The sequence below is a fragment of the Netta rufina genome, assembly GCF_964035555.1.
Source record: "Netta rufina genome assembly, chromosome: 35".
Classification (NCBI taxonomy): domain Eukaryota; kingdom Metazoa; phylum Chordata; class Aves; order Anseriformes; family Anatidae; genus Netta; species Netta rufina.
In genome coordinates this window covers 129,191-148,511 of record NC_140159.1, presented here as the reverse complement: position 1 = coordinate 148,511, position 19,321 = coordinate 129,191, and the positions used below count along the sequence as shown (strand labels likewise).

Here is a 19,321-nt window from a genome sequence, read left to right as displayed (position 1 = left end):
AAAGACAATGCGTTTATGGGGGGACCTAAATAAAGGATGAGGTTGTGGAGGACCCTAAATAAAAGACAATGGGTTTATGGGGAGCCTAAATATAGGATGAGGTTGTGGGGGAGCCTAAATAAAAGATAAGAGGTTTTGGGGGGATCCTAAATAAAGAATGAGGTGTTTTGGGGGGAGGCCCTAAATAAAAGAGAAAAGGTTTATAGAAAACCATAAATAAAGTGTTTACGGGGGACCCTAAATAAGACAAAAAGTGTCTGGGGGGGACCCTAAATAAAGGGCAAGAGGTTTGTGGAGTCCCTAAATAAAAAAACAAGAGGTTTGGGGAGGATCCTAAATAAAGGATGAGGTGTTTGGGAGGGAGACCCTAACTAAAAGACAAGAGGTTTACAGGGGACCCGAAATAAAGTGTTTATGGGGGACCCTAAATAAGAGACGATGGGTTTATGGGGGGCCCTAAATAAAGGAGAAGGTTATGGGGGACCCTAAATAAAAGATAAAAGGTTTGGGGGGAATCCTAAATAAAAAACAAGAGGTTTGGGGGGGATCCTAAATAAAGGATGAGGTGTTTGGGGAGGGAGACCCTAAACAGAAGACAAGAGGCTTATGGAAAACCCTCAATGAAGTGTTTGTGGGGGACCCTAAATAAGAGATGATAGGTTCATGGGAACCCCAAATAAAAAATAAGAGGTTTGGGGGGGACCCTAAATAAAGGACAAGAGGTTTACAGGAGACCCTAATTAAGTGTTTGTGGGGGACCCTACATAAGAGACAACGGGTTCATGGGGAACCCTAAATAAAGGACAAGGTTATGGGGGACCCTAAATGAAAGATAAGAGGTTTGGGGAGGGATCCTAAATAAAGGATGAGGTGTTTGGGGAGGGAGACCCTAAATAGAAGACAAGAGGTTTACAGGGGACCCTAAATAAAGTGTTTATGGGGGACCCTAAATAAGAGATAAGAGGTTTGGGGGGGGACCCTAAAGACCGGGACCTCAAGGGGGGGGGGGGCAAAATTTGGAATATGGGGGAGGAGACCTCAAGGAGGGGGACCCCGAAATTGGGTGTATGGGGGGGAACCCTAAATACCGGGAGTTTAAGGGGGGGGGACCCCAAAATTGGGTGTAGGGGGGGGGCCGGAACCGAAGAGGGGGGGAACCCAAATGCCGGGACCTCAAGGAGGGGGGACCGCGATAGGGAACGCACACGGAGGGGAGACCGCAATACCGGAAGCACACGGGGGGGGTGGGGAACCCGAACCCCGTTACCGGGCGCTCCCCGGGGCCCAGCGCCGCCCCCCTCACGCCGCCTCCCCGCTGCCCGCCGCCATCTTGGCTCCGCCGCCGCTCCGCCGGGTCCTGGCAGGGGAAAGCGCCGCGGATTCACCGGCCCCGAGCGCGGCGGAGCCTTCCCGCGGCCGCTCCGCTGCTCACTACCGCCCTGCCAGGACCTGCGCGGCGGCGGCGGGGCGGGCTCTGCGCATGCGTAAGGCTCCTCGGCGGGAGGGGCGGGGGAGCGCTGCGCATGCGCGGTGGCTTCGCCGCCGTTCCTTTCGCAAGGCCCGGTTCTGGCCCCGCCGAAGCCTTGGAGCGGCGACACCGGGACCCCCCCGGGACCCTCCCGGGATCCTACGAGCAGCCTCGAGCCCCCCGGGACACGGTGAGGAAAGGAGGAGCGTGAAAACGCCTTTTGAGGTATTTTGTCCCTCGCCGCTTGCCGTCCTCCTCGCCAAGATGGCGTCGCCCATGCGGGGGGGGCGGTTCCGTTTCCAAGATGGCGGCGCGCGGGCGGCTTCGCTTTAAAGATGGCGGCGCCCAGATGGGCGGCGGGGATCCACCATTTTTGGGGGGGGGGGATGGGGGAAAAACGGGGGGGTAAAGGGGGGGACGGAGGGGGCAATTGGGGCCAATTGGGGCCGGGGGAGGATTATTGGGGTCATGGGGGTGTTGGGGGGGGCATTGGGGTCATGGGGGGGCAATTGGGGTGATGGGGGGCCATGGTGGGGGGGATATTGGGGTACTGGGGGGTACTGGGGGGTGGGGGGGGACAATTGGGGTGTTGGGGGGGGGCATTGGGGTCGTGGGGGTGATGGGGGGAAACGTTGGGGTCCGGGGGAGGACAATTGGGGTCAGGGGGGACAATTGGGGGGGTCACTGGGGGAACATTGGAGTGAGGAGGGGCCCATTGGGGTCATAGGGGCAGGTGGGGGGGGGCTTTGGGGTCATGGGGGGGGGATTGGGGGGACAACCGAGGTCATGGGTGGACCATGGGGGGGGGGCATTGGGGTCCTGGGGGTGATTGGGGAGCACTGGGGTCATGGGGGGAGGGGGGCAATTGGGGTCCTGGGGGGCCACTGGGGAGACCTTTGGGGTCATGGAGGGGATTGGGGGAAAAATTGGGGTCATAGAAGGACCATAGGGGTGGGGGGGGGGGACATTGGGGTCATGGGGACAGATGTGGGGGGGGGGGCATTGGGGCAATGGGGGTGTGATTGGGGTCACGGGGGGGGGGCTTGGAGTCCTGAGGGGTGCCAGGAGCCACCTTTGGGGTCCCTGAGGGGCTGTAGGAGCCCCTGGGGGGGGGCCTCCCTGACACTTTCCCCTCCCCTTCTGCAGCCTGATGACCCCTGACGACCCCCCCAAGAAAAAATCAAATAATAAATAAATAAAAAATGCTGCCGGGGGTGTGCACAGCACCCTTGGGTGCCCTCGAAGTGCCGGGCACCCCGTACAGCGTGCGGGTGCTGCAGGAAGGCTACAGCCACCCCGAGGACGAGGACGGCTCCTTCCTCGCCGACTGCTCCGTCACCCTCATCCGGGGGGGTCCCGTCACCGCCCTGGTGGACACGGGGGGGCCGTGGGGCTGCCGGCGCCTCCTGGCTCAACTGGAAGCCGCCGGGACCCCCCCCGAATCCGTCACCCACGTCCTTTGCACCCACGGCCACTCGGACCACGTGGGGAACCTCAACCTCTTCCCCCGGGCCTGGGTGCTGGTGGGCTTCGACCTCAGCCGGCCCTGGGGGGGGGACAATGATGAGGGGGGGCGTTTTGTCCCCGTGGATTTGGCCCGGGGGGTCCCTTACGCCCCCCACCCGGGTTACGTGGAGGTGTTGCCCACCCCGGGCCACGTGCGGGCCCACGTCAGCGTGGCGGTGAAGGGGACGGAGCTGGGGACGGTGGTGGCGGCGGGGGATTTGTTCGAGAGGGAGGGGGACCAGGGGGTGTGGGGGGCGCTGAGCGAGGACCCCCCCGAGCAGGAACGGAGCCGCCGGAGGGTGCTGGAGGTGGCCGACGTGGTGGTGCCGGGCCACGGGGCGCCCTTCCGAGTCTTTAGGGAGGGGGGGTAGGGGGGGTAAAAGGGGGTGGGGGGGGTGAAAATGGGGCCCCCCCCCCACCCTCATTTCTCCGCACTGGGGTGGGGTTGAGGAGGTGGGATTGGGGGTGTACCCAAAAAAGAGGGGGGAGCCCTGGGGGGGTCCCCAAAGAAAATGGGACCCCTGGGGGTGTCCCCAAAGAACAGAGGAGACCCCCCCAGGGATGTCCCCAAGAAAGAGGGGGGGCCCTGGGGGTGTCCCCAAGGGAAATGGGATCCCTGGGGGTGACCCCAAAGGAAATGGGACCCCTGGGGGTGTCCCCAAGGAAGAGGGGGGGCCCCTGGGGGTGTCCCTAAAGAACAGGGGAGACCCCCCCAAGGATGTCCCCAAAGAAAATGGGATCCCGGGGGTGTCCCCAAGAAAGAGGGGGGGCCCCCGGGGGTGTCCCCAAGGGAAATGGGATCCTGGGGGTGTCCCCAAGAAAGAGGGGGGGCCCCGGGGGTGTCCCCAAGAAAAAGGGGGGACCCCCAGGGGTGTCCCCAAGGGAAATGGGACCCCCGGGGGTGACCCCAAGAGAAAGGGGACCCCTGGGGGTGACCCCAAAGGACAGGGGAGACCCCCCCCAGGGACATCCCCAAAGAAAATGGGATCCTGGGGGTGTCCCCATGGGAAATGGGACCCCAGGGGTGACCCCAAGAAAGAGGGGAGACCCCCGGGGGTGTCCCCAAAGGACAGGGGAGACCCCCCCAGGGACATCCCCAAAGAAATTGGGATCTGGGGGTGTCCCCAAGGGACAGGGGAGACCCCCCCAGGGATGTCCCCAAAGAAAATGGGACCCCCGGGGGTGTCCCCAAGGGAAATGGGACCCCCAGGGGTGACCCCAAGAAAGAGGGGAGACCCCCCCAGGGATGTCCCCAAAGAAAATGGGATCCTGGGGGTGTCCCCAAGAAAGAGGGGGGGGCCCCCGGGGGTGTCCCCAAAGGACGGGGGAGGATCCCTGGGGGTGTCCCCAAACAAAGGGGGCAGCCCCAGGGGTGTCCCCAAGGCAGCCGAGCCCCCCCTCCACCCCCAAGGGGGGGGACGAGGCCTGGGGACACCCCCTGGGGACAGCAGAGCCCCAGTGGGTGCCCCCAAGGCCTTGAAGACCCCCGGAACCCCCCCAAAAAGGAAATAAAGCCCCCGAGCAGCCCCCCCTGCGGTGCCACCTCTCATTGGGGTGAGGAGGGGACCTCGGGGTGTCCCCAAGGGGGGGGGGGGGGCAATTATGGGGGGGGTCTCAGTGGGGGCTGGAATTGGGGGGCCCCAGAATGGGGAGGGCAATGGGGGGGGGAGGGGGAGGGTCCAGTTTGGGAGGGGGGAATTGGAGGGGTCCTAGTATGGGGGGGATACTGGGGAGGTCCCAGTATGGGGGGGGGCACTGGGGGGGTCCCAGATTGGGAATGGAATTGGGGGGGTCCAAGTATGGGGGGGCTCCGGGGGGGCGTCCCAGTATGGGGAGGCACTGGGGGGGGGTCCCAGTTTGGGGGGGGCACTGGGGGGGTTCCAGTTTGGGGGAGATACTGGGGAGGGTCCCAGTATGGGGGGGGCACTGGGGGGGGTTCCCAGTATGGGGGGAGGTCCCAGTTTGTGGGTGGAATTGGGGGGGGTCCCAGTATGGGGGGGCATTGGGGGGGGTCCCAGTTTGGGGGTGGAACTGGGGGAGTCCCAGTTTGAGGGGGGGCAATGGGAGGGTCCCAGTATGGGGGGGTTACTGGGAGGAGGGGGTTGTTCCAGTTTGGGGGGGGGCGCAGGAACACGGGAGAGGAGGGCGCGCGCTTTATGCAAATGACCTCATTAATATTAACGATTGGACCACGCCCCCTTCCCCACGGCGCGCGCTCCCATTGGCGGGCAGAGAGGGGCGGGGCGGGAGGGGAGGGGCGGGGCGTGGTGGGTGATGGACGGGGCTCTCAGCCAATCGGGTGACGGGATGGGAAAGGGGCGGGGCGCGGCGGTCAGCTGACCGGGGCCGGAGAGGGGAGATGGTGAGAGGGGAACTGGGAGAACTGGGAGGCACTGGGGGGAAACTGGGGGACACTGGGGGGGAATCTGGGGGGAAACTGGGTGAACTGGGGGACACTGGGAGAACTGGGAGAGAAATTGGGGGCACTGGGATGGGGAAACTGGGAGGTACTGGGAGAACTGGGGGGCAGTGGTTGGAAACTGGGAGGTACTGGGAGAACTGGGGGGCAGCTGGGAGCCTGGGCGGTACTGGGATGGGAGCGTTACAGGGAAACTGGGGGGAAACTGGGAGAAGTGGGGGGCACTGGGACGGGTAACTGGGAGAACTAGGGGGCACTGGTTGGAAACTGGGAGGTACTGGGAGAACTGGGGGGAAACTGGGAGAGCTTGGGGAAAACTGGGAGACACTGGGAGAACTGGTGGAGAACTGGGAGCCTGGGGGGCGCTGGGATGGGGAACTGGGAGAACTGGGGGGAAACTGAGAGAACTGGGGGGGAACTGGGATCACTGGGGGACACTGGGATGGGGTTACTGGGAGGAAACTGGGAGAACTGGGAGAAACCAGAATTACTGGGGAGAAACTGGGAGAACTGGGGGGAAACTGGGAGCCTGGGGAGCACTGGGAGAACTGTGGGGAAACTGGGTGAACTGGGGGGTGCTGGGATGGGGAACTGGAAGAACTGGGGGTGAACTGGGGGGCACTGGGATGAGAGCACTGGGGGAAGGTGGGATCACTGGGAGGAGACTGGGGCAAGTGGGATGTGAAAGTGGGGGCACTGGGGAGGAACTGGGTTGAAACTGGGGGGCACTGGTTGGAAGCTGGGAGAAACTGGGTGAACTAGGAGAACTGGGGGGCAACTGGGGGCACTGGGGATAAACTGGGAGAACTGGGGGGCAACTGGGGGCACTGGGATGGGTAACTGGGAGAACTGGGGGGCAACTGGAAGAACTGGGGGGCACTGGGACGGGTAACTGGGAGAACTGGGGGGCAACTGGAAGAACTGGGGGGCACTGGGATGGAGGAACTGGGAGACCTGGGGGGGAAACAGGGGCACTGGGGAGAAAGGGGGGAAACTGGGAGCCTGGGGGGGCACTGGGAGGACCGGGCCACCAGTGGGGGGGGCACTGGGGGCGGCGGTGCCGTGTGTCCCCTTGTAACCCCCCCCGTGTCCCCCCCGTGTCCCCCCTGTCCCCAGACGACGGCGCTGACGCAGGGCCTGGAGCGCGTCCCCGACCAGCTGGGATACCTCGTCATCTGCGATGGCGCCGTGCTGGCCGTGAGCGGGGACACTGGGGGACGTCTGGGGACACTTGGGGACATCTGGGGGACATCTGGGGACACTTGGGGACATTTGGGGACATCTGGGGACACTTGGGGACATTGGGGATGGGGATATTTGGGGACACTGGGGGTGTTTGGGGACCTTTGGGGACCTTTGGGGACATTGGGAATGGGGATATCTGGGGATTTTGGGGACATTTGGGGACCTTGGGGTCATTTGGGAACATCTGGGGACACTTGGGGACATCTGGGGACATTGGGGGAACTTTGGGGACCTTTGGGGACTCTTGGGGACATTAGGAGATGGGGATATTTGGGGACACTGGGATGGTTTGGGGATGTTTGGGGACATTGGGGAGGTTTGGGGACACTTGGGGATGGGGATATTTGGGGACATCTGGGGATGTATGGGGACCTTTGGGGACATTGGGGACATCTGAGGGGACTTGGGGACATTGGAAGATGGGGATATTTGGGGACATTGGGGATGTTTGGGGACATCTGGGGATGTTTGGAGACTTTAGGGACATGGGGACCTTGGGGACCTTTGGGGACACTTGGGACACTTGGAGATGGGGATATTTGGGTACATTGGGGACTTCTGGGGGTGGTTGAGGATGGGGATATTTGGGGCTCTTTGGGGACATTGGGGGATGTTTGGGGACATCTGAGGACACTTGGGGACAGGGATATTTGGGGACATTGGGGATGTTTGGGGACATTGGGGGACCTTTGGGAATGGGGACATTTGGGGATGGGGACATTTGGGGATGGGGACACAAATTTTGAGGGTGGGGGACAGGGACAAGGGAGATTTGGGGACATTGGGGAATGTTTGGGGACATCTGGGGACACTTGGGGACATCTAGGGATGTTTGGGAATGGGAATATTTGGGGACTTTGGGGACATCTGGGGACGGGGATATTTGGGGCCCTTTGGGGACATTGGGGATGTTGGGGGACATCAGGGGACGTTTGGGAACGGGGCCACAAGACTTTTGGGGATGGGGGACAGGGACAAGCGAGCTTTGGGGACATTTGGGGACGTTTGGGGACATTTGGGGACAGGGCTAAGCGACTCAGGAGACAGGAGCAGAAGCACGGGAGGCTTTTGGGGTCGGGAGACGGGGACATTTGGGGCCATTTGGGGCCACTTGGGGCCAGGCGAACGGGGCCATTTAGGGCCATTTGGGGACGTTGGGGACATCGGGGACAGGCTGTGACACGGCTGTCCCCAGTCGGCGGGGGACCTGGAGAACGACGAGCGCACGGCCACCGTGCTGGCGGGGCTGGTGGCCACCGCCTGCGGGCTGCGGCTGCCCCGAGGCCACCAGCCCCCCTTCCGCCGCCTCTCGGGTGAGTGACAGCCCTGTCCCCAAGGGGGTGGCACTGCCACCGCTGTCCCCAAGGGGGTGGCACTGCCACCGCTGTCCCCAAAATGGAGGTGGCCCCGTGTTTGTCCTGTCCCCAGGGTGGTGGCGGTGGCCCTATACTCGCCCTGTCCCTATAGTGGGAGTGTCACCGGTGTCCCCAAGGGGGTGGTGGCAGTGCCACCGCTGTCCCCAACGGGGTGGCACTGCCACTGGTGTCCCCAAAATAGAGGTGACCCCATATCTGTCTTGTCCCCAAGGTGGTGGCACTGCCATGAGTGTCCCCAGGGTGGTGGCGGTGGCCCCATACTCGCCCTGTCCCTATAGTGGGAGTGTCACCGGTGTCCCCAACAGGGTGGCAGTGCCACCAGTGTCCCCAAAATAGAGGTGGCCCCGTATTTGTCCTGTCCCCAAGATGGTGGCAGTGCCATGAGTGTCCCCAGGGTGGTGGCAGTGGCCCCATACTCGCCCTGTCCCTATAGTGGGAGTGTCAGCGGTGTCCCCAAGGGGGTGGTGGCACTGCTACCGGTGTCCCCAAGGTGGTGGCACTGCCATCAGTGTCCCCAGACCATCGGTGTCCCCGCTCTCCCCGTGCCCCCGCTGTCCCCGGGGCGGTGGCGGTGTCCCCACACCCGTCCTGTCCCCGTGCCCGCGGTGTCCCCGGGGGGGTGGCGGTGTCCCCAATGTCCCCAAATGTCCCCGCAGTGGTGTTTGGGGACCACTCCCTGCTCGTCACCGCCTCGGCCCAGAAGCTTTTCGTGGTAAAGCGCCAGAACCGCACCCAGGAGCCCGCCACCGCCTGAGCCGCTGCGTCCCCAAGGCCACCACCGTGTCCCCAAGGCCACCACTGTGTCCCCTGGTGTCCCCCCCGCGGGGCCGAGGCAATAAATGGTGTCCCTGTGTCCCCAAATTGGCCTCGTTTTTTTTGGGGGGGAATGGAGTGTTTTGGGGACGGCGGGCTCAGCCCCTTCCCGGGTGACACAGGTGTCACCGTCACAGTGTCACCGTCACCATGTCACTGTCACCATCACCATCCCAGTGCCATTGTCACCATCCCAGTGTCTTTGTCAATCCCAGTGCTGTTGTCACCATCCCAGTATCCTTGTCACCACCACAATGTCACCGTCCCAGTGTCACTGTCACCACCCCAGTGTCATTGTCACCATCCCGGTACCCTTGTCACCATCACAGTGTCCTAGTGACCATCACCATGTCCTTGTCACAATCCCAGTGTCATTGTCACCATCACATTGTCACCATCCCAGTGTCACTGTCACAATGCCATTGTCACCATCCCAGTGTCCTTGTCACAATCCCAGTGTCACTGCCACTATCATGTCACTGTCACCACCGCCGTGTCCTTGTCACCATCCCTGTGTCATTGTCACCACCACACTGTCACCATCCCAGTGTCGTCACCATCCCAGTACCCTTGTCACCACCCCAGTGTCCTCGTCACAATGTCATTGTCATCATCCCAGTGTCCTTGTCACCATCCCAGTGCCATTGTTACCATCACAATGTCCTTGTCACTGTCCCAGTATCTTTGTCACCATCCCAGTGTCCTTGTCACCACTGCAGTGCCAGTCACCATCCGTCATTGTCACCACCCCAGCATCCTTGTCACAATCCCAGTGTCATTATCACCATCCCAGTGCCCTTGTCACCATCCCAGTATCCTTGTCACCACCACGTCGTCACCATCCCGGTGTCATTTTCACCCAGTACCCTTGTCACCATCCCAGTGTCACTGTCACAATGTCATTGTCACCATCCCAGTGTCGTTGTCACCATCCCAGTGTCACTGTCACCACCCCAGTGCCATTGTCACCATCACAATGTCATTGTCACAATCCCAGTGTCCTTGTCACCGTCCCAGTGTCACTGTCACCACCCCACTCCTTGTCACCTTGTCACCCGATCCCATTATCACCCCCCCGACATCACCGCCACCACCCCTATGTCACTGCCACCCCCTTGATGTCACCGCCACCCCCCCGATGCCATTGTCACCCCCCCTGATGTCACCGTCACCCCGATGTCACCGTCACCCCGGCGGCGCCGCCGCCTTTATTGGCCCCAATAAATAACACAGACGTAAAGTGCCACCCGTGGCCAGGGGGGGTGGGGGGGTGACAACGTGGGGACATCCCCATTGCCCCCCCCCCAAAAGGGGCACAGGGCTTGGCAGTGCGGGTCCCCAACGGCCCCAAATCCCCCCGTTTTGTCCCCAAAAGCAGCCGGATCGTGTAAACAGCGCGGGACGCGTCCCCCCGTCCCCAAAATCATTGTGTGCCCCCCCCAAACCCCCAAAGGGATTGGGGACCCCCTTTGTCACCCCATTTGGGGTCCCCTTTTGTCCCCCAGGCTTGGGGACAACCCCTTTGTGTCCCCCCCCCCCCCCCACACCGTGGCACGTGGCAGCGAAGCAGCAGGCTCAGCCCCCCCCCCTAAAAAAAACAGGGTCCCCGCGCGCCCCCTGCCCCAAATCTCCCCCCCATCCAGCCGATTTTGGGGTTTTTTTTTTTGGGGGGGGGGTCACTTGACGGGCTCCACCACCAGCACCTTGCACTCCCTCTTGGCGATCTTGTCCAGGGACAGGGCCGCTCGCTCCGGGGGGGGCGCGGGGAGGGGGCGTCCCACCGGGGACCCCACCGGGGGGGGTGATGGCGCGGCGCTCCATCACGCTGCCCGACCTGGAAAAAAAAAAAAAAAAGGGTGGGGGTGGGACGACCCCGAAATGTCCCAAAAAGGAGGGTTGTGGGCATAAAAAGGGTCCCCAAAGGGCTGGGGGCTCAAAACGGTCCCAAAAAGAAAGGGGGGGGGGGCACAAAGCATCCCCAAAAGGGGTGGATGATGGGGGGAGGACTGGGGGTGTCCCCAGGTCTGACCCCATACCCCAAAACCCCCCCCACACCCCAAAATCCCCATATTTCCCCCCAAACGCCCTTATTTGCCCCAAAACCACCATGTATTGCACCAAATCCCTGTTTTTCGCCCCAAAACCCACCTGATGAGGTGGCCGCGGGCCGTCTGCTGGTGGGAGAAGGACTGGGAGCGCCCCAGGCCTGACCCCATACCCCAAAACACCCATATTTCCCCCCAAAACTTCATATTTTCCCCAAAACTGCCATCTATATTGCCCAAAATCCGCGTTTTTCGCCCCAAAACCCACCTGATGAGGTGGCCGCGGGCCGTCTGCTGCTGGGAGAAGGACTGGGAACGCCCCAGGTCCAACCCCACACCCCAAAACCCCCATATTTCCCCCCAAAGCCCCCATATCTCCTCCCCAAACCCCCATATATTGCCCCAAATCCCCCTTTTTCGCCCCAAAACCCACCTGATGAGGTGGCCGCGGGCCGGCTGCTGGTGGGAGAAGGACTGGGAGCGCCCCAGGCCCAACCCCATACCCCAAAACACCCATATTTCCCCAAAAAACTCTCATATTCCCCCCAAAAAAAAACATATATTGCCCAAAATCCCTATTTTTCGCCCCAAAACCCACCTGATGAGGTGGCCGCGGGCCGGCTGCTGGTGGGAGAAGGACTGGGAGCGCCCCAGGCCCAACCCCATACCCCAAAACCCCCACATTTCCCCCCAGAATCCCCTATTTCCCCCCAAACCTCTATATTTCCCTCCTCAAATAAAATATATAATGCCCAAAATCCCTGGTTTTGGCCCCAAAACCCACCTGATGAGCTGTCCACAGGACAGCTTCTGGTGGGAGAAGGACTGGGAGCGCCCCAGGCCTGACCCCATACCCCAAAATCCCCATAGTTCCCCCCCAAACCCTCCGAAAACACCCCTATCTCCCCACAAAACCCCTGTATATTGCCCCAAATCCCTGTTTTTCACCCCAAAACCCACCTGATGAGGTGGCTGCGGGCCGGCTGCTGGTGGGAGAAGGACTGGGAGCGCCCCAGGTCCAACCCCACACCCCAAAACCCCCATATTTCCCCCCAAAGCCCCCATATCTCCTCCCCAAACCCCCATATATTGCCCCAAATCCCCCTTTTTCGCCCCAAAACCCACCTGATGAGGTGGCCGCGGGCCGGCTGCTGGTGGGAGAAGGACTGGGAGCGCCCCAGGTCCAACCCCACACCCCAAAACACCCTTATTTCCCCCCAAAACTCTCATATTCCCCCCCCAAAAAAACATATATTGCCCAAAATCCGTGTTTTTCGCCCCAAAACCCACCTGATGAGGTGGCCGCGGGCCGGCTGCTGGTGGGAGAAGGACTGGGAGCGCCCCAGGCCCGCCTGGTGCCTCTCCACCAGGTCCCTCACCGCCGGGCTGCCGGGGCTGCTGCGTCGCGATAGCGCCCGCGCCTCGGCGCTGCCCACGCTGGCCGTGAACTGCAGCTTCAGCTTCATGTGCTGCGACAGCTGGGGGGGCACGGGGGGGGTCAGGGGGGAGGCCCGGGACCCCCTCGGCCTCCCCTTTTTGGCCCCGGAGGCCCCCGGCCTCCCCTCGAGGGCAGGCAGAGGGATATGGGGTCGAGGAGGGGATGTAGGGATGCAGAGACACCGTGAATTTCCCCATTTGGCCTCCTCTCCTCGTTCAGCCTCCTCTAATTTGGCCTCTCCTCCTCGTTTGGCCTCCCCTCGTTTCTCCTCCCCTCATTTGGCCTCCCTTTTTTGGCCTCGGAGGTCTCCAGCCTCGCCTCAAGGGCGGGCAGAGAGATATGGGGTCAAGGAGGGGATGTAGGGATGTAAAGACACCATAAATTTCCCCATTTGGCCTCCCGTCCTCACTTGTCCTCCCCTCATTTGGCCTCCCTTTTTTGACCCTGGAGGCTCCCAGCCTCGCCTCGAGGGCAGGCAGAGGGATATGGGGTCGAGGAGGGGATGTAGGGACGTAAAGACACCATAAATTTCCCCATTTGGCCTCCTCTCCTCGTTCAGCCTCCTCTAATTTGGCCTCTCCTCCTCGTTTGGCCTCCCCTCATTTGGCCTCCCTTTTTTGGCCTTGGAGGCCCACAGCCTCACCTCAAGGGTGAGCAAAGGAATATGGGGTTGAGGAGGGGATGTAGGGATGCAGAGACACCGTGAATTTCCCTATTTGGCCTCCCCTCTCTTGGCCTCTCCTCCTCGTTTGGCCTCCCCTCGTTTGGCCTCCCCTAATTCAGACTCCCATTTTTGGCCTTGGAGGCCTCCAGCCTCACCTCAAGGGCGGGCAGAGGAATATGGGGTCGAGGCAGGGATGTAGGGACACGGAGACACCATGAATTTCCCCATTTGGCCTCCTCTAATTTGGCCTCTCCTCCTTGTTTGGCCTCCCCTAATTTGGCCTCCCCCTTTTGGCCTTGGAGGCCTCCAGCCTCACCTTGAGGGCGGGCAGAGGGATATGGGGTCAAGGAGGGGATGTAGGGATGTAAAAACACCATAAATTTCCCCATTTGGCCTCCCGTCCTCACTTGTCCTCCTCTCCTCATTTGGCCTCCCTTTTTTGACCCTGGAGGCTCCCAGCCTCGCCTCGAGGGCAGGCAGAGGGATATGGGGTCGGGGTGGGGATGTAGGGACGCAGAGACACCATGAATTTCCCCCATTTGGCCTCCTCTCCTCGTTCAGCCTCCTCTAATTTGGCCTCTCCTCCTCATTTGGCCTCTACTCTTTTGTCCTCCCCAAATTCAGCCTCCCCTTTTTGACCCCGGAGGCCTCCAGCCTCTCCTCGAGGGCAGGCAGAGGAATATGGGGTCGAGGAGGGGACGCAGGGACTCAGTGACTCCGTTTGTCCTCCCCCATTTGTCCTCCCCTCCCCATTTGTCCTCCCCTCCCCATTTGTCCTCCCCTCCCCGTTTGTCCTCCCCTCCCCGCCCTGGAGGCCCACGGCCTCACCCGGAGGCCACGCAGACAAATCCAGGGCCTGAAGGGGAAACTCACACCCGTGGCGACTCCACGAGTCCCCCACCCGTCCTCCCTCGTCCTTCTCCCCTTCCCCTCCCCTCCCGGCCTCCCTTCCCCTCCCAGCCTCCCCCCCCCCGGGGGCCTCCCCCACCTCGAAGAGGCCGGCTCGCAGGGCCTGGAAGGCGACGCGGATGGTGCGGGCGCTGCCCTTGCGCGAGGAGCCCAGGTTGGTGAGGGGCGTGTGGCACACGATGGCGTCCAGAGCCGCCTGCGTGGCGCGGCGCTCGGGGCCCGACAGGGCCTTCCCTGCGGGTGGCGGGGAGGCCGCTGCCACCTCCTGTCCCCTCCCGGCCTCCCTTGTCCCCTCCTGGCCTCCCTTGTCCCCTCCCGGCCTTCCTTGTCCCCTCCAGGTAACCCCTGTCCCCTTCTGGCCTCCCCTGTCCCCTCCTGGTCACCCTCATCCCCTCCCGGCCTCCCTTGTCCCCTCCTGGCCTCCCTTGTCCCCTCCCTTTCACCATTGTTCCCTTCCGGCCTCCCCTGTCCCCTCCTGGCCTCCCCTGTCCCCTCGTGGCCTCCCTTGTCCCCTCCAGGTAACCCCTGTCCCCTTCTGGCCTCCCCTGTCCCCTCCCGGCCTCCCCTGTCCCCTCCTGGCCTCCCTTGTCTTTTCCTGGCCTCCCCCATTCCCTCCCAGCCTCCCCTGTCCCCTCCCGGTCATCCCTGTCCCCTCCCAGCCTCCCTTGTCCCCTCCCGGCCTCCCTTATCCCCTCCTGGCCTCCCTTGTCCCCTCCCTTTCACCATTGTTCCCTTCTGGCCTCCCCTGTCCCCTCCCGGCCTCTCTTGTCCTTTCCTGGCCTCCCCTGTTCACTCCCGGCCTCCCTTGTCCCCTCCCTTTCACCATTGTCCCCTTCCGGCCTCCCCTGTCCCCTCCTGGCCTCCCTTGTCCCCTCCTGGCCTCCCCCGTTCCCTCCCGGTCATCCCTGTCCCCTCCTGGTCATTCCTGGCCTCCCCCATCCCCCCCCCAGCCTCCCCTGTCCCCTCATGGCCTCCCTTGTCCCCTCCCTGTCACCCTTGTCCCCTCCCGGCCTCCCCTGTCCCCTCCTGGCCTTCCTTGTCCCCTCCCGGTCCCTCTCAGCCCCTCACTTGTCCCCCCCGCTGAGCCTGACCCCATCCCAGCCCCTCTCTTTTCCCTATTTGTCCTCTGTCCCCGTGCCTTGTCCCCATTCCATCCCCATCTTGTCCCCATAACCTGTCCCCATCCCCCGTCCCTGTCCCTTGTCCCCGTCCCATTCCATCCCCATCCCCATCCTGTCCCCGTCCCCTTGTCTCCCATCCCCTCTCCCTGTCCCCGTCCCCATCCTGTCCCTGTCCCCTTGTCCCCCTGTCCCCTTGTCCCCTGTCCCCATCCCCACCCTCTCCCCATGTCCCCTTGTCCCCTGTTTCCATCCTGTCCCCTCTCCCTGTCCCCTGTCTCCATCCCCTCTCCCTGTCCCCATCCTGTCCCCATCCCCATCCTGTCCCCTGTCCCCATCCCATCCCCATCTTGTCCCCATTCCATCCTGTCCCCTCTCCCTGTCCCCATCCCCATCCTGTCCCCATCCTGTCCCTATTCCTGTCCCCATCCCATTCCACCCTGTCCCCATCCCCATCCCATCCCATCCTGTCCCTTGTCCCCATCCTGTCCCCACCCCGTCCCCACTGTTGTCCCCTTGTCCCCCTGTCCCCGTCCCCATCCCCTCTCCCTGTCCCCATTCCATCCTGTCCCCTCTCCCTGTCCCCATCCCCATCCCATCCCATCCTATTCTGTCCCTTGTCCCCATCCCGTCCCCACTGTTGTCCCCTTGTCCCCCTGTCCCCATCCCCATTCCCCCTCCCTGTCCCCATCCCCATTCTGTCCCCCTGTCCCCGTCCCCATCCCCTCTCCCTGTCCCCATCCCCATCCTGTCCCCATCCCCTCTCCCTGTCCCCATCCCCATCCCATCCTATCCTGTCCCTTGTCCCCATCCTGTCCCCATCCCATCCCGTCCCCATCCCGTCCCCACTGTTGTCCCTGTGTCCCCCTGTCCCCGTCCCCATCCTGTCTCTGTCCCCATCCCCTCTCCCTGTCCCCATCCCCTCTCCCTGTCCCCATCCCATTCCACCCTGTCCCCATCCCATCCCATCCTATCCTGTCCCTTGTCCTCATCCCGTCCCCACCCCGTCCCCATCCCGTCCCCACTGTTGTCCCTGTGTCCCCCTGTCCCCGTCCCCATCCCCATCCTGTCCCCATCCCCTCTCCCTGTCCCCATCCCCATCCCATCCTATCCTGTCCCTTGTCCCCATCCTGTCCCCATCCCATCCTGTCCCCACCCCGTCCCCACTGTTGTCCCCGTGTCCCCCTGTCCCCGTCCCCATCCCCTCTCCCTGTCCCCATCCCCATTCTGTCCCCTTGTCCCCTCTCCCTGTCCCCATCCCATTCCATCCCCATCCCCATCCTGTCCCTCTCCCTTGTCCCCATCCCGTCCCCACCCCGTCCCCACCCCGTCCCCACCGTTGTCCCCGTGTCCCCCTGTCCCCGTCCCACCGGCGGTGGCGGTGTCGGGCGTCCAGACGAGGCGCACGGCGAGGAAGTCGTGCAGCTCGTTGAGCAGGGTGTAGGTGACGGTGAAGCGCTGCCGCGCCCGCACCGGGGACTCGCAGGCGGCCGTCATCACGAAGCGGGGACGCTCCAGGCGGATGCTGGGCAGCCTGGGGGGGGGACACGGGGACAGGGGGGGGGACACGGGGACGTCAGGGGGACGTCAGGGGGACGGGGACATCAGCAGGGGATGGGGATGTCAGGGGGGCACCTCGTAACTTGGGGACACTGAGGGGACACCTCACAGTTTGGGGACATGGGGACAGGGACACCTAGAGGGTCACCTGGTAACTTGGGGACATGGGGACACTGAGGGGACACCTCGTAGTTTGGGGATATAGGGACAGGGACATCGGGGGGGGACAGGGACATCAGGGGGGGACAGGGACATCAGCAGGGGATGGGGATGTCAGGGGGGCACCTTGTAACTTGGGGACATGGGGACACTGAGGGGACACCTCATAGTTTGGGGACATGGGGACAGGGACACGGTATGGGGACAGGGACACCTAGAGGGTCACCTTGTAACTTGGGGACATGGGGACACTGAGGGGACACCTCATAGTTTGGGGACTTAGGGACATCGGGGGGGACAGGGACATCAGAGGGGGACAGGGACGTCAGGGGGGCACCTCGTAACTCAGGGACATGGGGACATCAGGGGGAGGGGGACATCGGGGGGGGACAGGGACAACAGGGGGGGACGGGGACGTCAGGGGGGCACCTGGGAACTTGGGGACATGGGGACACTGAGAGGACACCTCACAGTTTGGGGATATAGGGACAGGGACATCAGGGGGGGATGGGGACATCGGGGGGGACAGGGACATCAAGGGGACAGGGACGTCAGGGGGCACCTCGTAACTTGGGGACATGGGGACACTGAGGGGACACCTCATAGTTTGGGGATATAGGGACAGGGACATTGGGGGGGGACAGGGACATCAGCAGGGGATGGGGATGTCAGGGGGACACCTCGTAACTTGGGGACACTGAGGGGACACCTCACAGTTTGGGGACATGGGGACAGGGACACCTAGAGGGTCATCTTGTAACTTGGGGACATGGGGACACTGAGAGGACACCTCACAGTTTGGGGATATAGGGACAGGGACATTGGGGGGGGTCGGGGACATTGGGGGGCACCTCATAACTTGGGGACATGCGGACACTGAGGGGACACCTCGTAGTTTGGGGATATAGGGACAGGGACATCGGGGGGGATGGGGACATCGGAGGGGACAGGGACATCAGGGGGGGACAGGGACATCAAGGGGACATCGGGGGGGGACAGGGACAACAGAGGGGGATGGGGACGTCAGGGGGGCACCTTGTAACTTGGGGACATGGGGACACTGAGGGGACACATAGTTTGGGGATATAGGGACAGGGACATCGGGGGGGACAGGGACATCAGGGGGGCACCTCGCAACTTGGGGACACTGAGGGGACACCTCACAGTTTGGGGACATGGGGACAGGGACATGGTATGGGGACAGGGACACCTAGAGGGTCACCTTGTAACTTGGGGACATGGGGACACTGAGGGGACACCTCACAGTTTGGGGACTTAGGGACATCGGGGGGGACAGGGACATCAGAGGGGGACAGGGACGTCAGGGGGGCACCTCATAACTCAGGGACATGGGGACATCAGGGGGAGGGGGACATCGGGGGGGGACAGGGACAACAGGGGGGGTCGGGGACATTGGGGGGCACCTCGTAACTTGGGGACACGGGGACAGGGACGTCAGGGGGACAGGGACATCGGGGGGGACGGGGACGTCGGGGGGCGGACAGGGACATCAGCAGGGGATGGGGATGTCAGGGGGGCACCTCGTAACTTGGGGACATGGGGACACTGAGGGGACACCTCATAGTTTGGGGACATGGGGACAGGGACATCGGGGGGGATGGGGACATCGGAGGGGACAGGGACATCAGGGGGGGACAGGGACATCAAGGGGACATCGGGGGGGGACAGGGACAACAGAGGGGGATGGGGACGTCAGGGGGGCACCTTGTAACTTGGGGACATGGGGACACTGAGGGGACACCTCATAGTTTGGGGACATGGGGACAGGGACATCAGGGGGGGATGGGGACATCGGGGGGGACAGGGACATCAAGGGGACAGGGACGTCAGGGGGCACCTCGCAACTTGGGGACACTGAGGGGACACCTCACAGTTTGGGGACATGGGGACAGGGACACGGTATGGGGACAGGGACACCTAGAGGGTCACCTTGTAACTTGGGGACATGGGGACACTGAGGGGGCACCTTGTAACTTGGGGATATAGGGACAGGGACATCGGGGGGGCACCTGGTAACTTGGGGACAAGGGGACAGGGACATCGGGGGGGGATGGGGACATCGGGGGGGCACCTGATAACTCGGGGACATGGGGACAGGGACACCAAGGGGGTCACCTCACAGCCTGGGGTCAGGGGATGGGGACAGTGGCAACGGGGTTTTGGGGTCCCTCCTGTTTAGGGACGGGTTTTTGGGGTCCCTCCTGTTTAGGGTTGGGGTTTTGGGGTCCCTCCTCGTTGGAACAGGACTTTGGGGTCCCTCCTTTTTAGGGTCAGGGTTTTGGGGTCCCTCCTATTTAGGGATGAAGTTTTGGGGTCCCTCCTTGTTGGGGATGGGGTTTTGGGGTCCCTCCGGTTTTGGGATCTCTCCTTGCGGGGGATAGGGTTTTGGGGTCCCTCCTTTTTAGGGTCAGGGTTTTGGGGTCCCTCCTGTTTAGGGTCAGGGTTTTGGGGTCCCTCCTTGTTGGGCACAGGATTTTGGGGTCCCTCCTTTTTAGGGTCAGGGTTTTGGGGTCCCCTCCTTGTTGGGCACAGGATTTTGGGGTCCCTCCTTTTTAAGGTCAGGGTTTTGGGATCCCTCCT

General features: G+C 62.6%; 3 protein-coding genes across 3 annotated transcripts; 2 read left to right on the top strand and 1 right to left on the bottom strand.

Moving 5' to 3' along the window:
* Positions 1–1,212: 1,212 nt before the first annotated feature.
* MBLAC1 (metallo-beta-lactamase domain containing 1) lies at positions 1,213–3,345 on the top strand (the record flags this gene model as incomplete). The annotated part of the gene is made up of 2 exons (XM_084304148.1): positions 1,213–1,658; positions 2,615–3,345. Exon 2 carries the CDS (start codon positions 2,671–2,673, stop codon positions 3,343–3,345), a length of 675 nt encoding a protein of 224 aa, XP_084160274.1. The 5' UTR covers positions 1,213–1,658; positions 2,615–2,670.
* A 1,946-nt stretch (positions 3,346–5,291) lies between these two features.
* LAMTOR4 (late endosomal/lysosomal adaptor, MAPK and MTOR activator 4) lies at positions 5,292–8,875 on the top strand. The gene is made up of 4 exons (XM_084304145.1): positions 5,292–5,336; positions 6,510–6,590; positions 7,834–7,951; positions 8,671–8,875. The coding sequence occupies exons 1-4, from the start codon at positions 5,334–5,336 to the stop codon at positions 8,766–8,768; spliced, it is 300 nt and encodes a 99-aa protein (XP_084160271.1). The 5' UTR covers positions 5,292–5,333; the 3' UTR covers positions 8,769–8,875.
* Positions 8,876–10,384: 1,509 nt separating this feature from the next.
* Positions 10,385–16,539, bottom strand: LOC311220601 (trafficking protein particle complex subunit 14-like). The gene is given in 5 exon segments (XM_084304163.1): positions 10,385–10,626; positions 10,628–10,661; positions 12,163–12,350; positions 13,963–14,117; positions 16,339–16,539. Coding segments are annotated over 5 exon segments (660 nt in total). The 5' UTR covers positions 16,499–16,539; the 3' UTR covers positions 10,385–10,503.
* Between the last annotated feature and the right edge of the window lie 2,782 nt (positions 16,540–19,321).

Bases quoted from the DNA above. Each gene is read 5' to 3' on its own strand.
- LAMTOR4 (XM_084304145.1), top strand. The intron at 6,591-7,833 runs GTGAGCGGGGAC...GGCTGTCCCCAG, and splicing joins GCGATGGCGCCGTGCTGGCC to TCGGCGGGGGACCTGGAGAA. The intron at 7,952-8,670 runs GTGAGTGACAGC...ATGTCCCCGCAG, and splicing joins CCCCTTCCGCCGCCTCTCGG to TGGTGTTTGGGGACCACTCC.